At 41.3% G+C, this 22,054-nt stretch overlaps 1 protein-coding gene across 8 annotated transcripts in view; it reads left to right on the forward strand.

Annotated features, from left to right (window-relative positions):
• FRYL (FRY like transcription coactivator) overlaps window positions 1–22,054 on the forward strand; it is a 116,964-nt gene that overhangs the window by 21,681 nt on the left and 73,229 nt on the right. For all 8 annotated transcript variants that reach the window (XM_081208553.1, XM_081208546.1, XM_081208547.1 and 5 more), the window contains exons 2-9: window positions 7,652–7,851; window positions 12,697–12,750; window positions 13,743–13,882; window positions 14,255–14,351; window positions 15,550–15,629; window positions 19,060–19,140; window positions 20,039–20,207; window positions 21,251–21,343. In XM_081208553.1, the coding sequence (XP_081064679.1) occupies window positions 7,732–7,851; window positions 12,697–12,750; window positions 13,743–13,882; window positions 14,255–14,351; window positions 15,550–15,629; window positions 19,060–19,140; window positions 20,039–20,207; window positions 21,251–21,343 (834 nt within the window). In that variant the 5' untranslated portion in view covers window positions 7,652–7,731. The remainder of the gene's footprint in view (window positions 1–7,651; window positions 7,852–12,696; window positions 12,751–13,742; window positions 13,883–14,254; window positions 14,352–15,549; window positions 15,630–19,059; window positions 19,141–20,038; window positions 20,208–21,250; window positions 21,344–22,054) is intronic.

The following is a 22,054-nucleotide window of genomic DNA, read 5'->3' on the forward strand; positions in this document are numbered from 1 at the left end:
TTCTTTATTTCACATTACAGTGGTACCTCGGGTTAAGTACTTAATTCATTCCGGAGGTCCGTTCTTAACCTGAAACTGTTCTTAACCTGAAGCACCGCTTTAGCTAATGGGGCCTCCTGCTGCCGCCACGCCGCCGGAGCATGATTTCTTTTCTCATCCTGAAGCAAAGTTCTTAACTCTGGGTTAGCGGAGTCTGTAACCTGAAGCGTATGTAACCCGAGGTACCACTGTATTAACTCTGCTTTTGCTTGGGTGGTCTACTTTTAGGCAGAATAGTTTGCTATTCTGTTCTCTACCTCTAAAGAAATGATGAATGATCTGAGAAAACCTTTTCTCTGTTGTTCACTTCCAATCCATAGCTCCAATGGCTAATGTGGATGCCAGAAGGGATGTCTAGTTTTGAAACTGTAATATGGACCCAACCAGCCTAAGGCTCTAAATTCTTAAGAGAATTGCTAGAGGCATTAATTATTGGGCCCAGGTATAATACAAAGGTATTGCCTAATAGAAAAGAAAAACACATCTGAGTCATGTCAATCTTTCTGTTCCTTCAAGCCCAAATGGCACTGTTCAAAGATATTACCTGCCTTGGATTCTTTCTTCTTGAAGGGAACAAAGAATCAGTAGGCTGCTTTATGCCAAGCAAGTATTGATTCCTGGGTGTGTAATCTGGCAGCACATCATGGCCTTTATCAGATCTGCAGTAGCTGAACACAGTTCTTTAAAAAGAAGCACACAGACAGAGGTGCTGCCATCTAATATGGCACTCATAAAGAGAATTTTCTGGTCCTCGCTGGTCTTTGAGATGGGCGTATTGGCACATCTTCCTTGGTCAGTTACATGGCGTGGAGAGAGAGGGAACAGGAAGAGAAGGCTTCATTTTCCTCCCTCATTGGAGGAGAAGAGGTGTGACCTAGCTGAGTCTAGGAATCTAACTTTGTGATCTTAACCCCGCTGTGCACTAACCACCACTCATGCATGGTTATGTTTGCACGACTGCCAGGACTGCCTCTTGACTTCATGTTAGCCCTGCTAAGCGTGGGGTGTCTTAAAGGGGCTAGTTGCCTTGGTGGCACACCTCATACAAAGGTAGTTATTTGCATCTGTTTCGAGGATGTTTTCATACATTTCCTCAATAGGATCCAAGGCTAGAAGAGTATTTTAGACCATTCAGTTTTGTCTCATGATCCATAGGCTTGCCAATTGTGATGAAAGGTTGCTCCAATTCTTGGAGCACCTAGAAGTGGTCCTAGAGTAGTTTGTAGACTATGCTAACAACCCTTATGGAGCAGAAATGTGACTATCATCTCTGAGCCAGTGTTTTCCACTGTCTTCCAATAACTAGTGTATTCCCTCCCTCTCTCTCTCATATACATCTGTGAAACTGCTTAACCATATCATTATTATATTAGTTTTAATGTCTTCATGAAGTCACTACTACTCTAAAACAGTTTGATACATTTTGAGAACAAAGTTTTCCTTTTGCCACTATTCGTTGCTTGGATGTATTTTGAGAATTGTTTCCAAAAATACACACAAATTTCTAAGCAACAATGAATTGGTTCTTGTGGAGTACCTTTCCTTTCTGAGTTACTTCAAAGGATAAGGATAAGCATTCTATCTTTGTATTCAGTTCCCAGGACACTTGGGAAATAGTTGGGAAGTCATTGTTGCAAAAAAAGAGATAGGCAAAAGAACAACCTAGTTGCATAACTAGGCAAAGATGCCAAAAAAATCAATTGGAAAGCTGCCTATTTTTGGAGGGGATACAAGATTGATGCCAGGATTGCCGGTTGTTGTTCTTTTTTATTAGAAGATTTTCTTGGTTTACAAAAGTACAAGCATTGTCTCAGATTATAGAGTCTTTTTTTAGATTTGAAGTGAGACATCAGTGTTGTATACAGCATAAGGTTGGGGGAAGAAGGGGGTGGGGATGATTATACATAGCACATATGTTGGGATTTTATGTCAGCATCACTTGGGTAGGTTCTCTTTCTAGTTCTTCTAAGATGCAAAACACAAAACAAACCAACTTCTGTTCCTTTGTTTCTTTTCAATATTAGAGGAAATGCCAGCATTTCATATGTATTATGGATTGTATATCTTTCTTCTGTTAGGCTCATTTGCAAGATTAGGTACCATTTTAATGGTAATTATTGCTTATCACCCAGGCTCAGAGGAAGAGGTGATCTGAAATACTGATTTGCAGCTGCTGTTAATCCGTTTTTATAAGCTTAAATGATCCAGTGTTTCTGACTTTTCTGGAAACGGTAAACTCAGACCCAGTGCTGGCCCTGTTAATTGATCTTTCCAACCCCTTTGAACTTGTTATGCTGAAATGTTTGAATTGTACAGTGGTGCCTCGCAAGACGAAATTATTTCGTTCTGCGAGTTTTTTCGTCTAGCGAATTTTTCATCTTGCGAAGCACGAAATCCCATAGGAATGCATTGAAAATCAATTAATGCGTTCCTATGGTCAAAAAAAGTCCAAACAAAGCCAAATTTGGTACAACAAGAGTTTATTAACTGCTCTTTAAAGTCACACATACTATATATAAAGAGCATTTCAAAAATTGAAAAAACAATAAATTAAGTTTCTAAACATGACAGAAAAACATTTAAAAATCAACAAAGTGTACAGTACATTTTCTAAGATTCTGGGGCACCACTCGAAGAAGGTTCCTCTTCCACTCTTTGCTTCTTGCTGAAGAACCTGTCCATGGTCTGCTGCTTCATCCGCCTTTTCAGCACCTCCCTGAAAGGCGACATGACCCTCGTATCAAAAGTGTTCGCAAGGTCATGTGCCACGTGCTTGTCAGGGTGGTGCCGCTGTGCAAAAGCCTGCACATCCTTCCACTTCATGCAAATGTCCCTCAGTTCTTTGGAGGACAGCCGTTCCTCAGTTGCTTCCTCCTCTTCCAGCGAGGCCTGCGCAGCCTCTGCCTGCAGTCCGACCAGCTCCTGGGTGGTCAGCTCATGGTCGTGCTCCTCCACCAGCTCGCTGACGTCCTCCTCTGTCACCTCCAGGCCCATGGCAACAATGTCCTGCACCACTGTTGACTCTGGTACATCAGAGTCACTTGGTGCCACACATTCCGGCCACAGGCTGCGCCAAGCGCAATTCAGATTTCTCTGGCTGATCCCATTCCAGGCCATGGTGATCATCTTCAAGCAGGTGACGATGTCGAAGTGGTTCTTCCAGAATTCCCGCAGGGTGATGGTGGTGCAATCAGTCACCTCGAAGTATCGCCTGAAAAGCTCCCTGGTGTAGAGTGTTTTGAAATTGGCGATGACCTGCTGATCCATCGGCTGGAGCAGTGGCGTGGTGTTAGGCGGCAGGAACATGATTCTGATGAAGCTGAACTCCTCCAACAAGTCCAACTCAAGGCCTTTAGGATGAGCAGGAGCATTGTCCATCAGAAGCAAAGCCTTCAGCGGCAGGTCGTTGTCCAGCAGGTACTGCTTGACAGCAGGGCCAAAAGCAAGATTGACCCAGTCCACAAACAGCACACGTGTGACCCAGGCCTTACTGTTGGATCGCCACATGACACTCAGCTGCTCCTTGTCGACCTTGTGTTTCTTGAAGGCCCGTGGGTTCTCCGAGTGGTACACCAGCAGGGGCTTGATCTTCAGGTCGCCGCTTGCGTTGGCACAGAAGAGCAGGGTCAGACGGTCCTTCATGGGCTTGTGGCCAGGCAACTTGGCCTCCTCCTGTGTGATGAAAGTCCTTTTGGGCATCCTCTTCCAAAACAGCCCGGTCTCGTCGCAGTTGAAGACCTGCTGTGAAACGTAGCCCTCCATCTTCACAGCCTCCAGGAACTCCGCTGCAAAGTCTTCAGCCGCAGGAACATCAGAACTGGGAGCCTCTCCATGCCTGACCACGCTGTGGATTCCAGATCTTGCCTTGAACCGGTCAAACCAACCTCTGCTTGCCTTGAAGACTTTTGGCTCGCCTGAGGTTCCTGGCTGTTCCTGGACAAGGTCTGCGTGCAAGGCCTTGGCCTTCTCACAAATGACGGCCTCAGTCACTGTGTCCCCTGCATGCTGCTTCTCTTCTAACCAGATGAGCAGCAACTTCTCGACCTCCTCCAGAACAGCTGGGCGGTTCTTCACGATTCTGGTGACTCCCTTGGCTGCATCAGTCGCAAGGATCTTCTCCCTCATCTTCAGGATGGTCCCAATGGTCGATGGATTCCTCCCGTACTCCCTGGCGAGGTCTGTCACATGCATTCCACCGTCGTGCTTCCGGATGATCTCCTTCTTCATTTCCAGCGTCAACTTCTCCTTCTTCCTCTCGCCGGCCTCTGCAGCAGCAGTCTTCTTGGGTCCCATGACAGCACAGCTCCTACCTTCGCAAATTAAAAAAAAAAAAAAATAAAATAAATCAGTGCTTCACATCCAAAAAATTCAAAAGCACCCAGCCACCCACCACACAGAAATTCAAACCCGGAACCAAGTCCTTGAATTCCAAACACCCAACCCAAAATCCAAAAACCTCCAAAAAAGTTTTAAAAGTTTAACTTACCAAATGGCTGCAAAAGTAGTTTTGGAAAAGCTTCAAAAATCACCAAAGTCTTCAAAACCTCAAATGGCTGCAAAAGAAGTTTTGGAAAAGCTTCAAAAATCACCAATGTCTTCAAAAACCTCAACTGTTCCCCCAGCCACCCACCCACTACACAGAAATTGCAAACCCCTCCCCAACTGTTGCAAACCCCTCCCCAACTGTTTCCCCAGCCAGCCACCACACAGAAATTCAAACCCAGAATTTTTTTAAAAAAAACAACATGGCCCAATGGTCACAGAAAATCATAAAAATTCAAAAAAAACCCACACAAGCTCCCACATTCTTGCAAACCCCTCCTCAACTGTTCCCCCAGCCACCCACCACACAGAAATCCAAACCCAGAATTTTTTTAAACAACAGCAGAGTGGCCCAATGGTCACAGAAAATCATAAAAATGCAGAAAAAAACCACACAAGCTTCCAGATTCTTGCAAACCCCTCCTCAACTGTTCCCCCAGCCACCCACCACACAGAAATTCAAACCCAGAATTTTTTTTTAAACAACAGCAGAGTGGCCCAATGGTCACAAAAAAATCATTAAAATGCAGAAAAAAACCACACAAGCTTCCAGATTCTTGCAAACCCCTCCCCAACACCAAGTCCTTGAATTCCAAACACCCCAACCCAAAATCCAACCCCCCCCCCAAAAAAAAAAGTTTTAAAAGTTTAACTTACCAAATGGCTGCAAAAGAAGTTTTGGAAAAGCTTCAAAAATCAGCAGAGTCTTCAAAAACCTCAAAAAAGGCTACCACACCGCGTGCTATGAGTTGCTCCTCGAAGTCAAGTCGCAACTGCACCTCTTCAAGCAATGCACCCTGGGTATTAACGGTTTTATGAAAAAGGAAACAAACTTGCAAGACGTTTTCGTCTTGCGAAGCACATCAAAAAACAAAAAACTCTTTTGTCTAGCGAGTTTTTCGTCTTACGAGGCATTCGTCTTGTGGGGCACCACTGTATTCCTCTTAGCAGCAGCCTGCTCGGAAATAGCGCATTGTTGGAAGCCTTAATCACCCTTTGCGGAGAAAAGTTGGTCTTGATAAAGTGTGTGACTTTTCAGCTAGCGCTAACTTGCTAGCACAGTGTTTTGTGGAGGAAGCCCCAAAAGAAAGTTTTGTAGACTTTTGTTCCCTTGTTTATATAAGTGCTCACCCACAAAGCATTTTGTAGGAATCTTTTCCCAAGGCTAATTCAGCACAATGTCCAGGAAGACATCCCGCAGTATTACCGGTAAATGTTTGTTACAGTACTGCCTGAACTGCAAAGAAGTGTTACACATGTGTAGTTGGCCTGTTGTTTGTAACTTAACACTATTGAAAACAACAAATAGTTCCATTTTTTAAAAAGTAGGAAACTCTGTCTGAGTGAGTGTGGCCTGCCCATATCATGACTTGAGCTCTCCTTGAGCTCCACTTGGAGCTCTTTATTCACCAGACTGCCTGCTTTATTTTTTTATTCATGTTTCTTAAATCTATATACCGCCCTACACCTGTAGGTCTCAGGGCAGTTCACAGCTTCTCTGGAATGCTTTCATGTAAGACTTGGCATGGTGTTGTCAACCATGGGGCCCATGCCCACTTGTGCTGCTGTGCTCCAGGGTTTTTCCTCTTAACATATATTTGGTTATATCACAGGTGCTTCTGGGACTTCGAGAGGCCTGCCTTGTCAGGCAATCCTGCTTCCTTAAAGCATTGAAAGTGGGCTGGCCTACTGTCTCTGATAAAAGGATGCCTCTAGTAGCATGAGTAATTAATTATTCTATTACATCAGGGGTAGGCAACCTAAGGCCCGTGGGCCGGATGCGGCCCAATCACCTTCTCAATATGGCCCACGGACTGTCCAGGAATCAGCGTGTTTTTACATGAGTAGAATGTGTCCTTTTATTTAAAATGCATCTCTGGGTTATATGTGCGGCCTGCCTGGTGTTTTTACATGAGTAGAATGTGTCCTTTTATTTAAAATGCATCTCTGGGTTATTTGTGGGGCATAGGAATTCGTTCATAATTTTTTTTCAAAATATAGTCCGGCCCACCACATGGTCTGAGGGATGGTAGACTGACCCACGGCTGAAAAAGGTTGCTGACCCCTGCTGTATTACATTCTGTCTGCCTGACCTTGAATCTTTGATAACTCTCATATTTCAATTTAAGATGTTACAGCACCTGCACATCTGAAAACAACCTTTTGACTAATTGAGTAACTTAGATACGTGTTGGAGTTGTAGAGTAGTATCTTTGATTGGTATTAAAAGTGGTGTTAAAATGGCATTAAATGGTATTTAAGTGGTATTAAAAGAAAGTATATCTCTTTTGTATTAATTTGAACTGGATTTCCCCCCCAGAAAGGAATATTTTCAGGAGTGTGTCTGTGTTAAAATTGCCATGGGAAATGACTTTTATTTGGTATCTGTTTACTTTTCTTTGTTTTTCTGATAAAGACCACTCTAAATAGCTCTGTTGCAGCTATTTTCAAAGCGATATTGGTAGAGTTGCCTAAAGCTAAGATTTCCACAGGAAAATGATTTCAGGCAGAATTTACATTGAGAAGTCAACTATATTTCAGAAATCTGTTTGCCCCTAGTGGCTTTGGAGTCAGAGAACAGGACACGTAGAATAATTGTATTTACTTGGCTTTTAAAATGTGTTAACTGGCCTCAAGATTTATGATATGAAAAAGATAAGAGGGGATGGAGGATTTTCAAAGGAAAGAAACAAATTTAAATATGTCAGTACCAGTATTGTGTCTAGAATCCTTTTTATGCTTCCTCATTATGTAAACTTGTCAATGATTCATATCCTTGAATTTAATAAACATAATCAACAACAAGAACTACACATATGAAAATATGATTGTATCATACTTTTGAAGTACCTTACAAGTATATTTTCTTTGCTGGCTGTATTTTGTTCCTTGTTTGTTGCTAATTAAAACATAAGGAAGTGGTCACAAAATTAGAGCTTCTTTCCTCCTCTATTAGAGGCATTTATTAATCTGTTAACTTTGTAAAAGGTTTTGCTACTTCTGAGAAATGCTGTGTTGATGTTTCTGATTTTATTTTATTATTAATGATCAATATTTCTTTTCCATCTAGCATCAGCACCAGCCAGAAGCGTTACTAAACGCAGAATTTCTCCCACCATCAATTCTACCTGGGAAAAGAGAAGTGTCATCATGTCTAATATAACCATTGATCCAGATGTCAAACCTGGTGAATATGTCATCAAGAGCCTCTTTGCTGAGTTCGCTATTCAAGCTGAAAAGAAAATTGAAGTTGTAATGGCTGAACCTTTGGTGAGTTCATTTATATAGCCTTCACTTAATTGTCCATGTTCTTCTGAAATAGTTTAACCTTATTTTGATAACAAGATGACTTTGAAATTGGCTGAATAGAATAGGATTGCCATACGTCAGGGAAATCCCAGACATGTCCTCTTTTGGGGGGGATGTTCACATTTTAAAGAAAAAATCTGGGATTTCTATTTCTATTTTTTATTGGCTCGGGTGTAGACGGCGCGGGCATGGGGTGGCTTGGGCAGCTCTGCAGGCTGTGGCTGCTGCCAGCCTGAGCACGGAAAGAGGTGCACGGGTGGTCTGCACACTGTGGCCACTGCCAGCCTGAGCCGGGGAAATAAGAATGATACCTAGGAGGATGTCCAGTAGAAGAGAGATGGAGCTCTAAAGCCTGTCCAGCCTTGACATTAGTAATATTAGATAATATTAATATTGATAATTGATAATATTAGAAAGTATTTTTATGAATCCAGTTAAATTGAATTGAATTACTATAGACAAGGCATAGTGTGCTACCTCTGCCTCCCACTACCAACAGTAGCCACCACAACTCAGTACTTCAGCAAGCCTCCAGATAAAGGTGCAACAAGAGCAGCCATTAAAAATGTAGAAAGAACTGTTGCATATAATTTTGTAACTTAGCTTTTCTGGAACAGGTTTTACAGTGTTTTTTTGGGTTAAAGCTGTCTGACTCTGAGGTATGAAGCTTTGACTTGGGTAGAAGGACCCTCCACAATGTGAATATTTGGATCATGGTGTGAGCATATCAATTTTAAAATGTAAATATGTCAGCTACAAGAAGTAAGGTATCGTGTAAGATAGATCAAGCACTAGAGAGTTTCATACATGTTATGATTGACCCATCCAATGGTTTGCAAGTTACATGTTCTTTCATCACTAAATTTTAGTAACTCACTGGCCTTTTATTTTAATTATTGTATTACACCTTTCAACTTATGTATCTTAAGCAACTAAATTTCAGCCTTCAATATAGCATATTGATTAAATGTATCAGCCTTTGTGTTGGTAATATAATAGTTCCGTCTAGACAATTTATTTAACCCCTGCATGATAAAATTAATTTTCTTTGTATGAGAAAATTAGCTGCTGCACATGGTACATTTCTGTTACTACAAGAAAAAACTGTTAACACTAAAGGCAAAAAAAAATAAAGAATGCAGAGCAGCAAAGGTTTATTTTATGATATGCACTGATGATCTTGCATGTATATTATAAGCTGCAGCTTTTCAAAAACCTTACTGTATTGTTTACTTGTGGAAAACGGTTGACTTTTGGCAGCCTTCTTCACTGATAAGTGATCAGAGGAAATATAATTCATTTTCTTTGAAAAACAGAATAGGTACAGTAAACCACTGTTTGCGCACCTGTTGTAACTCCTTTTACATGTGAACTAAGGCCATAATCGGGCTGATTATGGCCTTAGTTCACATTTAAAAGAAAAGTCTACTATTTTAGTAGTAAAGTAATAAAATATTATAGATTTATTATAGGCATTGTAACGTCTTCATGTGCCACCTGTTTCTATCCTAAGTAGTTTTCAAGCTTTATTTTTTATCATACTTCAAAATTTCCAGCAATTGAACATCTTTAACTGCACAATCTGTAAATGCCACATCATATTAGAACTACTGTGTGTCTCAGTCAAGTAACCATGAGTGCTTCCTATTCCAGTTTAATGTAAATATGTTCAGATGTTATGATGAGCCATGACCCCACTCTCATAGGGATGTATTCAACTAACTTTTACCTACTGATATTATTCATGGTCTACTTTGTCTAAAAGATGGGTGGCGCTGTGGGTTAAACCACAGAGCCTAGGGCTTGTCAATCAGAAGGTTGGTGGTTCAAATCCCCATTACGGGGTGAGCTCCCATTGTTCAATCCCTGCTCCTGCCGACCTAGCAGTTCGAAAGCACGAAGTGCAAGTAGATAAATAGGTACCTCTCCAGCGGGAAGGTAAACGTTGTTTCCATGTGCTGCTCTGGTTTGCCAGAAACGGCTTAGTCATGCTGGCCACATAACCCGGAAGCTGTACGCGGGCTCCAGTAAAGTGAGATGAGCGCTGCAACCCCAGAGTTGTCTGCGACTGGACCTAACGGGGTCCCTTTACCTTTACTTTGTCTAAACGTTAGTTAAATACAACCCATATGTTACACCACCTTCTCTGACATGACTGTGAGTTGATCAGAATCTTTTGCTTCCAATTTTTATTAACTGTAATTTAGTGTTGTATCCAAATAGTAAAGTGTGGTTAATCTTAGCTGTATTTTTTGGAGGAACCAAGTAGCTCCACAACACAAGGTTTGAAATTAGATCATTTCAAACAATCCATCCAGTCTGTCAGGTTTAGACAAAGCATCAAGCTGTGATGGATAAAAAATGGAACAGAACGCTTCACCCTTCTTTGCTGCCATAGTGGAGGTGGATAGCAGAGGAAGAGCATGTGAGCACAAGATTTGCTGCAGCTTTTTCACGTTATGATTAGCCATCATTTTTATCATGATGTTCAAATGCAGCCACTATCTAAAACTGCAGAAGTTCCTCGTGTTTGCTCCCTGATCCAGCTTTAGTCTTCTAGCATAAAGACAGAGATGGAAGAAGCAAAGAACTGTGGCTACATTAACTAGATAACAACTCCTGACTGCTTTATTTCTTTTATTTTTTCATACATACTTTTCACTGTGACCCTGGAAATAATAATCGAATCAGTACTTCAATGAGTTGTAAAATGTTTGTGGAGAATCTAGCATGTTCCTCAAGAGGCAAAAAAAATGGGAAGGGGGGACCTGGTGCATATTGGCCGAACTGCTAGAACAAGTTGTGCTGCTCTTTCACAGCTGGCTGCTTTGGCATGTGCTGACTACAGTGATAGCAGCAGGGAGTGTCTGCTCTCGCTGTAGGAATTGTCAATAAAGTTGCATCCTAAAGGGAGATCGTACCTTGGCAAATGCATGAACAGAATATCAACAACAAAACCAATAATGAAAAGCAACTGGAAAACTGCTTTGTGAAACAGCAGGGGAGGGATAGGCAATAATTCATACTGGATTCCCCCCCCCCATTTTGTATTTGTGTATTATTAAACAATAAACAAACAATGTAAAGACCTGTTTTCAGGATTCAAAGGAATGCTATGAGTGGCTTATCATGTGGAAAAAAAATCACAAGGAGGAAAGGTAACAGGAAAGTAATTCTCAGAATGGCAAACACTATGTTCTTCCTCATTCAGTCAGCACTGCAAAGGTCATACTGTCTTTTGACAAGGATAAGTGCTAATGGTTTTCTCTGCCCCTCATAGAATTGAAATGAAGCTTAGTGTAAGCTAAAATCTGCTAATTATGACCCTTCAAGTGGAGTTGGTACAAATAAAGAAGAAACTGGCCTTTGGTGGGCATTTGTATAGCATTTTGTACTTGGTGTTTTCAGTGTAATGCCCCCTGTGTACTTGTTAATTTTATTGCCCAACTATGCTCACTGTGAGGGGCGCGGGTGGCGTTGTGGGTAAAACCACAGTGCCTAGGACTTGCCGATCGTATGGTCGGCGGTTCGAATTCCCGCGGCGGGGTGAGCTCCCGTCTTTCGGTCCCAGCTCCTGCCCACCTAGCAGTTCAAAAGCACCCTTAAAGTGCAAGTAGATAAATAGGTACCACTTTATAGCAGGAAGGTAAACGGCGTTCCGTGTGCTGCGCTGCTGCAGGCTCGCCAGAGCAGCGATGTCACACTGGCCATGTGACCCGGAAGTGTGTGCGGACGGCGCCAGCTCCCGGCCTCTAGAGTGAGATGAGCGCACAACCCTAGAGTCTGTCAAGACTGGCCCGTATGGGCAGGGATACCTTTACCTTTATGCTCACTGTTTGTGGGCTTTTGTAGCTGTTCGTATAGTTCCTTGGAAAACCTAATATAGTCCTCAAAGCAGGGGTGGGGAATCATAGCCCAGGGACCAAGTACACCCCCCCTCTCTATCCAGTCTGAAATGTGTCCTTTAATGGCAATAATGCCTCTTGGTCAACTGGATGGAGGATGAAGGGATGTGCATATGTGACTCCTCTACTATGCCTTCAATGTGGCTATTAAGTGAAATTTCTAATAAGTGAAATAGAAGTGTTGCTAACTTTTTTCCCCTTAACCGGATGTGGGGGTTGCCAACTTTTGCTGGCTGTTGCTGCTTCTTTCTCTGTAACAACCAGTTCACTGGGTGACATTAGCTGGGGCGCATGTCGGTGCACATGAATTCTTGTCCTTATAAATAGTGTGTGATTCCTTATTTAATTAGGTTATTCCTCCCTCCCTCCCTCCCTCCCTCCCTCCCTCCCTTCCTTCCTTCCCTTTTGCAGTGAGTTTAGCACTTTCTATTTCAAGTTTGCGTGATGAGGGAGTTATAGGTACAGCCACTCTCAAAAACTTCATTCTAATTCAACCAACAAAAAAATCTCTTCCATTTTAACATTTTGTTTTAAGGGTTTTCTATGTTCACTCAATCTCTAAAATGCTTAGAAATTACAGCTATTAAGGTTCACACCCTTAGCAGACATTTCATTTAGGCAATATTGATATAGAATGGTATCCTATTCCGTGGTTAATTTCAGCTGCTTTACTGCATTGGAGCTGGATGGCTGTCAATGGCAGTGTGGTGGACCAAAGTCCCAGATTTGTCCATGTGGAATAGACACATGGAGTGTATTCAACAATTGAAGTTACCATTCTACTTTACAAGTGCCCAACCAATCTGAAAAGAAGGCAAGGATAAGCCTGAATTATTTCGCATTTGGGGTGCTTGATCTGTTGGGTACAACTTGGTGCTTTAACTCACTATTCTATTTCTAGGAAAAGCTCTTGTCCAGATCTCTTCAGAGAGGTGAAGATCTTCAGTTTGACCAGGTTAGAGAAGCTTTCTGTTACAATTTGTTGCTTTCCTTGAAAATAGATTTCGTCTCCATAAAATGGGCTAAAAACATAAATGAAAATTTAAAAAATGAATTAAACAAATGTTTAATTCACTTTTTAAAATTTTCATTTGTGTTCCATTTTCAAATGTTTCATTTTCTGAAATTTGGGGGAGGGTATGGCAGAAGAAATCACAGAAGACTTTCAAAGACTAATATCTAATGGATGTGACTTAGTTAAGGATATTTTAATTCCTGTTCATGTTGGCCAATACAAGTGTGGCTGCACTTGTTGGTCAAATCTAGTTTTGGATTATTTCTTGTCTTGAAATTATTTTAGAGGTAGGACTGTCATTCAGTTAGCATCCTAAAACATATGAGACTTAGTTGATCAATTAATCCATTAAAGTTGCATTAAAGCATGAGTTTTGAATTTATTTATTTTAAAAAACCTTGCTTTTTTAATCCCATTAATAAGCCACTGAGGTGCATGCGCAGCTGTTAGCCAGACAAGGAGGGAAGCAATTTTAGGTGATTTTTGCCCTTACTTTTAGCTCCTCGGTCTTGATTATACCTGCTCAAATCTGCTCCAAAGTGTTAGGGAAGAGATGAAAATTCCTTCCCATTCTGCTGATGGAAGACTTGCCACCAGCTGAGTGACATTGTTGGATGCAATCCTGTATCTTAAAAATAACAGGAAAGCAATGCTGCAACATTAGTTCTGTCAACATTTGTGAAAACTGATTACTTACATTAGGGATGGGAAACCTGTGTCTCTCTGTATGTTCATGGACTCCCAACTCCCATTATGTACACGTTTATTTTTATTCAGGGTTGAAAAATGACAAAGCAAGGCTGTTGCAATATGTAGTGTTGATGTGTTATAGTACGTGTGTCATATCCCAAAAAAGTAAGAAGGGGGAATGCTGTGAAAAGATGCTGCATAAATAAAAGCACTTTATGCACCCAAACTTTTCCTCTTTACAGTTGATAAGCTCTATGAGCTCAGTAGCAGAGCACTGTCTTCCCTCCTTACTACGTACCTTGTTTGATTGGTACAAACGCCAAAATGGAACTGAAGATGAATCTTATGAGTACAGACCTCGATCCAGCACAAAATCCAAGGGGTGAGTGGATGTCTGTGATCATTACATTTAGGATATAATGATTTCTTGTGTTAAACTTGCTGCCTCAATAATTAAGCATTTCATCGTGAATGATCTTATTATTGTTATAATTTCCAACTTTGCTTCTAAAAATAAGGTTGGTAGAATCACAAGAGTTTCCTAGTAGGTTTTTCCTTCATAACATTTTTCTTTTCTGCTACTATGAAATTCCAGATAGTGTGGAATAGCAGGATGGGGAGGGGCGCAACTGAATGGAAAAGACTCACTTGACTGGTCGGGCCAACAAATGAAAAATATAAACCATAATATGCATCGTATAAATGTCTTTTTTAAGAGGAAAAGAGTCTTACGCTATGTTTGTTTTTGTTTCAGGGATGAGCAGCAGCGTGAGAGGGATTATCTACTTGAAAGGAGAGACTTAGCTGTAGATTTTATTTTTTGTTTAGTTTTAGTTGAAGTTCTAAAACAGGTAAGTGCTTTAAGTTTTGCAATCTATGCGCTATCTCTAGTAATCTTTTTTATTTTAATTGTTTGATGAACTGAGTATTTGTGTAGTCTGCCTAAATGCTTATGTGCAAAAATGAGGCCTATGTAAGCAGAGGACATGTGATATTACAGTAATCCTTTTAGCTGTCCAAAACATTCTTTGCTTCCTAAGCTGTTTTCTCTTATACTGTACAAGTTAGAATCTAGATCCATTAAATCAAATCTCCTATGTCAGTGAATAAAGAGATGCAAGTAGTAGGATATAGCTTCATTTATTTAGATCCCTGCTTTCCATCGTGGCAAATGAGTTGGCAACTGCACATCTGGACTACAGTACTGTGATGCACTCTATGAGGGGCTTCCCTTGCAGCTGGTACAGAATGCCATTGCACAGGACGGGGGGGGGGTGAGTGGCACTCCTTATTGGGCACATCTCAAGCCCACACTGAGGGGCTCTGCAATGACTGCCTATTAGCCACCAAGCCAGTTTTAAGGTTTTACTGCTTACATACAAAGCCCTAGGTAACACTGGGCCAGGTTGTCTCAAAAACTTGTCTTCCTCTTCCACTTCCCCACAGCCTGATGATTATTGGCCTGTGGTAGCATGGAGGTGGGTTTTTTCACCGGTGGCACCACTGATGAATGCTCTCCCTGCTGAAATTCGAGAGGCTCCATCAGTGCTGTCATCCCACCATCTCCTGAAAACACACCTATTTGGGCAAACATTTTCCTAAACTGAACATCTGATGTTGTTATTTTAACTGCTTTAATGGTTGTGCTTTTTAATTGTTTGTTTTATTGTCTATTTTGCTTAAGGATGTTTCATGTCCCAATGGATTTGTTATTGCCTATTTTAATTATGGATTAATTATATCAGTGGTGTCCAAAAAAATTTCAAAGAGGGCCAGGTTGTTAAGGTTTTTTTAGGATTTTACCCCAGGAAATAAACTGCCACAGGGGCCAGATTAGAACCAACTGGCGGACTGGATTAGGCCCCCAAAATGGACTTTGGACATGCCTGGATTATATAGTTGTAAACTGTTTGGAAGCCATTTTGGTGTATAAGTGATATAAAGCACTCTTCTCTGAGTTGATGTGTACTTATCTATTAACATGCAAGTTATTTCCTGACAAAACATTTAAGAAGTAATGATTAGCAACATGTGCCTTCTGTGTTACAGATACCTGTTCATCCAGTGCCTGACCCTTTAGTTCATGAAGTTCTAAATTTGGCTTTTAAGCACTTTAAACACAAGGAAGGGTAAGCACATTTGGCAAAAAAATGTACATTTCTTTCAAAAGTTCTTAACTTTGATTTGATTACCCAGTGGACATTGGTCAGTGTGGTATCACAGATAAAAGATACACTATTGCAAATCTTCAGGTTTAAGATGTGAATATATTTTTTAAATTGTTATTTGTTTGCTAATTTTTAATTACATTTTTGTTAAGTAGTATTTTCAAAATCTAATAAGGCCTAGATGTAGCATAAAGGGATATACAAGAAATATTATATTGCTTATTTATAGTGATGCCAAAAGCAGCTTGCGGAAGTTTAGCCCAATTTCAAATAAGTTCTGTTTCTGTCCTTATGATGTTCCATTTATTTAGATATTAATTTGAAGCCTAAAAGGAAATTCCTTTGAAATCAATGTGGCTTTGAACCATTTTACATATGATAAAATCCCTACTTCTGTGTAGAGAATGACAGATAAAATGTGTGTGAATATTAGTTTTTTGGTGCATTGTGTACACCATTATTCTATGGAGCCAACTATGCAGTACTTGTTATCAAATGTAATTGTCAATACATAGGTTGCCAGCCTTATTTACTACTACATGGAAGTGCATCCTGTGTAGAAAATCATCACAATTCTTTTAATCTTTAGTAGGGATGGGCAGCTTTTTTCTGTCAGGGTTGGATTTCCTGTAGCAGGCCAGTAATGGGTGGAACTGAACACAGTTATGGGTGGACCTTCTCCCTCCCACCCCTTCTTCCATTTCCACTCTGTGGACTGCTAGAGAAAAGGGACAGATTGCTCTTGCTAGAAATCCAAACTATGCTTGCATACGACTTTTGAAACTAGCTCAAGGGCTGCAGATTGCCCTCCCTGATCTATAACTATAAACCTCAGTTACAAGTTTGAGCTTGAATATTGTCATCAGTGTGGCAGTGCAAATATAATTTTGTTCTCTCCTGCCTCTATCTATCCATATCCATATATATATATATATATATATATATATTTTGGTGTCTTCGGGTGTCTTCCCGTGTAAGAGTTGGGGTGTCTAGGCGACGTTTCGACGAGGTCTCACTCGTCATCTTCAGGCTGGTGCTTTCGGCTTCTTGTTACTAGAACAGAGCAGGATCTCAGTGTTTGAGTTCCTATAAATACTGTTGAGGGGGTGTGGTGTATAGCCTCCAACGTTCTGGGCAGAGAGGAAGTTCCTAGGTTAATGTGCCTTTTCTTCTTTTGTTCATTAATTACTTGAGGGATATCTTGAGTGATTACTTGAGTGATATTCTGAGTACCACTTAGGAGGGTCATTAGGTGTGGATTAGTTGCTAAAGCTTTCGTGTCTTGACCTCTTGACCTTGTAAAGAGTTTTTCTGAGAAGATGGCTGTACTGCACTTAGTTGTGCTCTGGCTTGGCTTCGTGTATAGGGGCGAGCTGTGGTTTTGTGCCCTGTGCCAGCCAGATCTGTGTAGGGATTGCAGGGGGGTGCAGCATCCGGAGGTGCCACTATGGTTTGGCTACTGGATGGTGTCTGTAATTTATCTGTGGAGAGGGTCTGGGTTTGGGTCTGGTGTGGTTGATTGGAGATGGCGTTCTGTGTGCCTCTGGTTCTGGTGTCGGTTTTTGTGGGGAGGGCTAATTTCCAGATGTCTGGCAGGCGGGACGTGTCGTCACGCTTGTTCATGTTGTGAGGGTGTTTCTCTATCTCGATGGCTTCCATGATTATTCTCTTGTGGTGATGTTCCATGTTGAAGAGCAATTTGGAATCTGCAAAATTAATTTCGTGTCCTGTTTCTTTCATGTGTTGGTAAAGAGAGGAAGTTTTTTCTTCTTTTTTGACGGCATTCTTGTGTTCTGCGATACGTGCATTTATTCGTCTGTTTGTTTGTCCAATGTACGTGGCTGGGCAGACTTTGCAGGGTATTTCATAGACCCCTTGGTTTTCTAACTGGATTTTATCTTTTGGGTTTCTGAGGATATTGGCTATTTTTTGGTTGGTGCAAAAGGCTGTTTTGATATTGTGTTTATGGAGGATTTTGCTAATTTTATCTGTAGTGCCCTTGATATAAGGAAGGAGGGCCATGCCATTGTTTTCTTCTGTGTCTTGGTTTTTGGGGGGTGTTTCTTTTTGGATTAGCTTCGTAACCCTGTTTTGCTGGTATCCGTTGGCGATTAACACATTTGAGAGATTCTGTAACTCAGTTGTCAAGTGGTCTTTGTCAGCCAGGCGTTTGGTTCTGGAGATGAGAGTCTTGGCTACGGAGTTTATTTGTGCAGGGTGGTGGTGTGATTGTGCATGTAAGTAGCGGTTGGTGTGTGTTTTTTTCCGGTAGATAGTGTGTCCTAGGGAGCCATCAGGTTTTTTGTAGATTAGGACGTCAAGGAAGGGAAGTTGGTTGTTGGCTTCTATTTCCATAGTGAATTGTATTTTGGGGTGTAGGCTGTTGAGATGTGTGAGGAAGCTATCTAGTTTTTCCTTCCCGTGTGGCCAAATTACAAAGGTGTCGTCAACATATCTGAGCCAAAGTTTGGGTTTGTGTTCTGACTTGTCTAAAGCATTGGTTTCAAAGTGTTCCATGTACAGATTTGCGATGACCGGTGAGAGGGGTGATCCCATAGGTGCTCCTTCTATCTGTTTGTATCTTTGTCCATTGTGGATGAAGTACGTGTTGGTTAGGCAGTGGTTGGTCAGGTCCAGGATGTATTCGGGGGGATTGTATTTGTTTTGAATGGCTGTCAAGGCTTCATTAATGGGCACTTGTGTGAAGAGAGATACAACATCGAAGCTCACAAGTAGGTCATCGGGATGTAGGTTTTGCTTCTTTATTGTTTCTATGAACTGGAAGGAGTTTGTAACGTGTGAAGCGATAGATTCTGCATAGGGCTGAAGTTGCTTAGCGAGAAATTTAGCGAGATTTTGTAGAGGTGAGCCTATGGAGCTGACTATTGGTCTGAGTGGTGTTCCTTCTTTGTGTATCTTGGGGAGACCGTAGAGTTTGGGGCATCTGGATGATTTTTCTCTGGGGATGATTCTTAGCTGGATTTCTTCACTGATAGGAGAGGCTTTTATTTTGGATTTGGTGGTTTTTTCCAGATAGGTGGTGGGATCTGTTTTTATAGGTTGGTAGGTAGGGTCTTGGAGTAGATTTGATAGTTTTGCTTGGTAGTCCGATGTGTTCATCACAACAGTGGCATTACCTTTGTCTGCTGGGAGAATGATTATCTACGAAAATGAAATTACCTTTGTCTGCTGGGAGAATGAAAATCTACGAAAGCAAAAATATATATATATATATATATATATATATATATATATATATATATATATATATAACACCTTCCTTCTAGTAGATTGTGTATCTCTTATCATTGTGCGCAGCATTGTATCAGTTGTAGCCATTACTGAGTATTAAGTTTGTAGTTTTTATTTGTGTACTTCCTTCTATTCACAGGTATTCAGGAACCAACACTGGGAATGTGCATATTATTGCAGATTTATACGCAGAAGTAATAGGGGTTCTTGCGCAATCAAAGTAAGCTGCTCTTTTTACACGAGGTTTCCAAGGTTTGGAACATTCTCCTTTGTGACTCATGTTCATATGGAAATTTTCATGAGTGGTGATTGAAGGTTGCGTGCATCCTTATCTTAACAATAGCATCTAAATATGTGACATCTTGTGACAGCAGTTCATTGCCAGATAGATATATTCCCATAGCAGCTTCTCTGTTGAAGTGCTTCCTATTTTGAATAGAAAACACTTTTTTTAAACAGCTGGCACTATTAAAGGTGCAAACGAGTTCTTAGAACACTTGAAAAGTAACCCTGGTTCATGTATCACTTGAAACTATCATTCAAGAGTGCACACTGCTCAGCTGTGTGCCTCTCCTGCCTCTCCACTTTCCGCTTCAGCATGCTGAGAGGAAATAGGGCAAAGGCCAACTTGCCATTACGGATGAATCAGTGCTTGTGGTTCATTTCTCTCCTAACAAACCACATTGGTAAATCAAGATTTGTTCTTTGTTTACCACTGTGGTTTGTTAGGAGAGAAATGAACCACAAGTTCTGGTTTGCCCATGAAGGCAGCCCATCCTCCAGCTTGTTTCCTCCATGGCACACTGAAAAGAAGGAGTGGGGTGGCACTAAGCACATTCTTTTGAGCAGCATAGAGTAGCACTCAGATTCTTCACAGTGAACCATGGTTTCATTCAATGTATGGTTTGTGATCTGAGAACTGGACCATAGTAGAATGGTAGGGAAAGGACAGCTGTTGAGGAGCAGTCCCAGACTCTTTCCCAGATTGTCCAAATGACCCATGGCTACCCAGCTTTTTAATGGCAGAGCGTAATACATAGGGACCAGAAAATCTGTTTTAAATATAAATAATCTAAAGAATATTGAACAGCCTTTGTGTCTGCCTTTCCACAATCTAGGTTTCAAGCTGTCAGAAAGAAGTTTGTCACAGAATTAAAGGAACTGCGACAAAAGGAACAGAGTCCTCATGTGGTACAAAGTATCATCAGCTTAATTATGGGGATGAAGTTTTTCAGAGTAAAAATGTATCCTGTAGAAGATTTTGAAGCATCGTTTCAGTTCATGCAGGTAAATTATTTTATTTTATTTTACTTCTTTCGCGCCCTCAGTGTGAACAGTGCTTAACAGAGCACAAGGGCACAGGTCTCTGCCCCTGAGGAACTTACTATCTGAAATTAGACACAGGAGATACTGAAGTGGGAGAGAGAAGTGGAAGAATATTTAACCTGGCTCAGTTGATTAGTGCGTGGTGCTGATAATGTCAGGGTTTTAGGTTCAGTCCCCATATGGGACAGCTGCATATTCCTGCATTGCAGGGGGTTGAACTGGATGGGCCGCTCCACTGTCCTTCAGACCTTGTGGAGGGCCGGACTATATTTTGAAGAAGAAAAAATGAATGAATTCCTATGCCCCACAAATAACCCAGAGATGCATTTTAAATAAAAGGGCACATTCTACTCATGTAAAACCACACTGATTCCCGGACCGTTCATGGGCCGGATTGAGAAGGCGATTGGACCGGATCTGGCCCCCGAGCCTTAGTTTGCCTACCCATGCTCTACATTTCTATGATTTTATGTGATTGTTTCCATAGCATGTGCTTAGCTACAGGCTTTGTATCTAGGTTGCTGAGCTAATGACTTCACAAAAAGCAGGTTTTGAGGAGGGATTTGAAGAAAGAGAGGCAGAAAAAGAATCCTTTAAACAGGGAGGCAATTCCAAGCAAATAGGCCCTCAAAGGAGAAAGGGTAGAGTTTTTGAGGGGGGAGGAGACCTTTGGATGCTGGGGGGTGGTGAAATCTGAGGACTGAAGGTCATGGACAGGATTCTTTTGTAGTCTTCTAAAACATTAGGGATTGATCCTTGGACATTTTACATTTAAAGCATGTCCTGTATTGCTGAGCCATGCACCTTCCCATAAAACAGCGTGGAGAAGCTGCTGCTCCTAATGGTTCCGTGTCAGAGCTTCATTGGGCTCAATTGATTTGTAGCTAATGCATACTAAATGTTGGCACTGCATAGACACATTTGGTTTTAAAAGGCCAGTGTTTGGATTTCTCATATATGAACATGGGAAGCTCTTCATAATCTGTCAACTTGTTTTCTTACAGGAATGTGCACAGTACTTCTTGGAAGTAAAAGACAAAGACATTAAGCACTCACTGGCTGGTTTGTTTGTAGAAATACTCATTCCTGTTGCTGCTGTAAGTAGATTTCATTCTTCCACAGAAGAAGTGTGTGTGTGTGTGTGTGTGTGTGTGTGTGTGTGTGTGTGTAAGCATGTGTGCACATGTTTTCTTCCCCCATTCAACTGTGTTGCTTAGACAAAGATCTGGTTCGTGTGTAATAACAGTAAGCCAAAATATGGCTTAGCATGAATGTGCAATCATGAGAGTTTCTGGAAAGGAGATTGTAGCTAATGTGCTTCTACGTCTGCCACCCCTTGCGCTGCGCTTCTGTGAACTAAGCCATATCATCTGAACCTGGGCTCGTGGTTTGTCTAATGTACGTAAACTCCAAACTGTAAACCTTGGTTTGCAAGTTTTGTTTACAGCTCCTGGTGTATCTAAAGCAAGATAAGCCACAAACATAGGTTCAGACAAGTCACTAAGCCCACATTATGACATAGTGCAGCAGCAGGAGAAGCAAAATGGCGATGATATTCTCTCCAGGAGGCTTCCCGCTCACAGATTCACACTAACCCATAGTTTAACTTAGTGTTACATGTGAACCAGCTCTGTTCCCCATGACATACTAGTGATTATTGTGGGTCTGTTCAGGCCTGCAGGTGTATGCTTTAAATTATGGTGGGAATTAATCCAAAGTTAGTTGCTTCAGTTGTCTCAAACCTTCCATTAAACCTGTAAACAAAAGAAGACCAAAGCATTACCTCTCTTACAACTTTGGTGAAATAA

Source organism: Podarcis bocagei (assembly GCF_964188305.1).
Source record: "Podarcis bocagei genome assembly, chromosome: 9".
NCBI classification, from domain to species: Eukaryota; Metazoa; Chordata; class Lepidosauria; order Squamata; family Lacertidae; genus Podarcis; species Podarcis bocagei.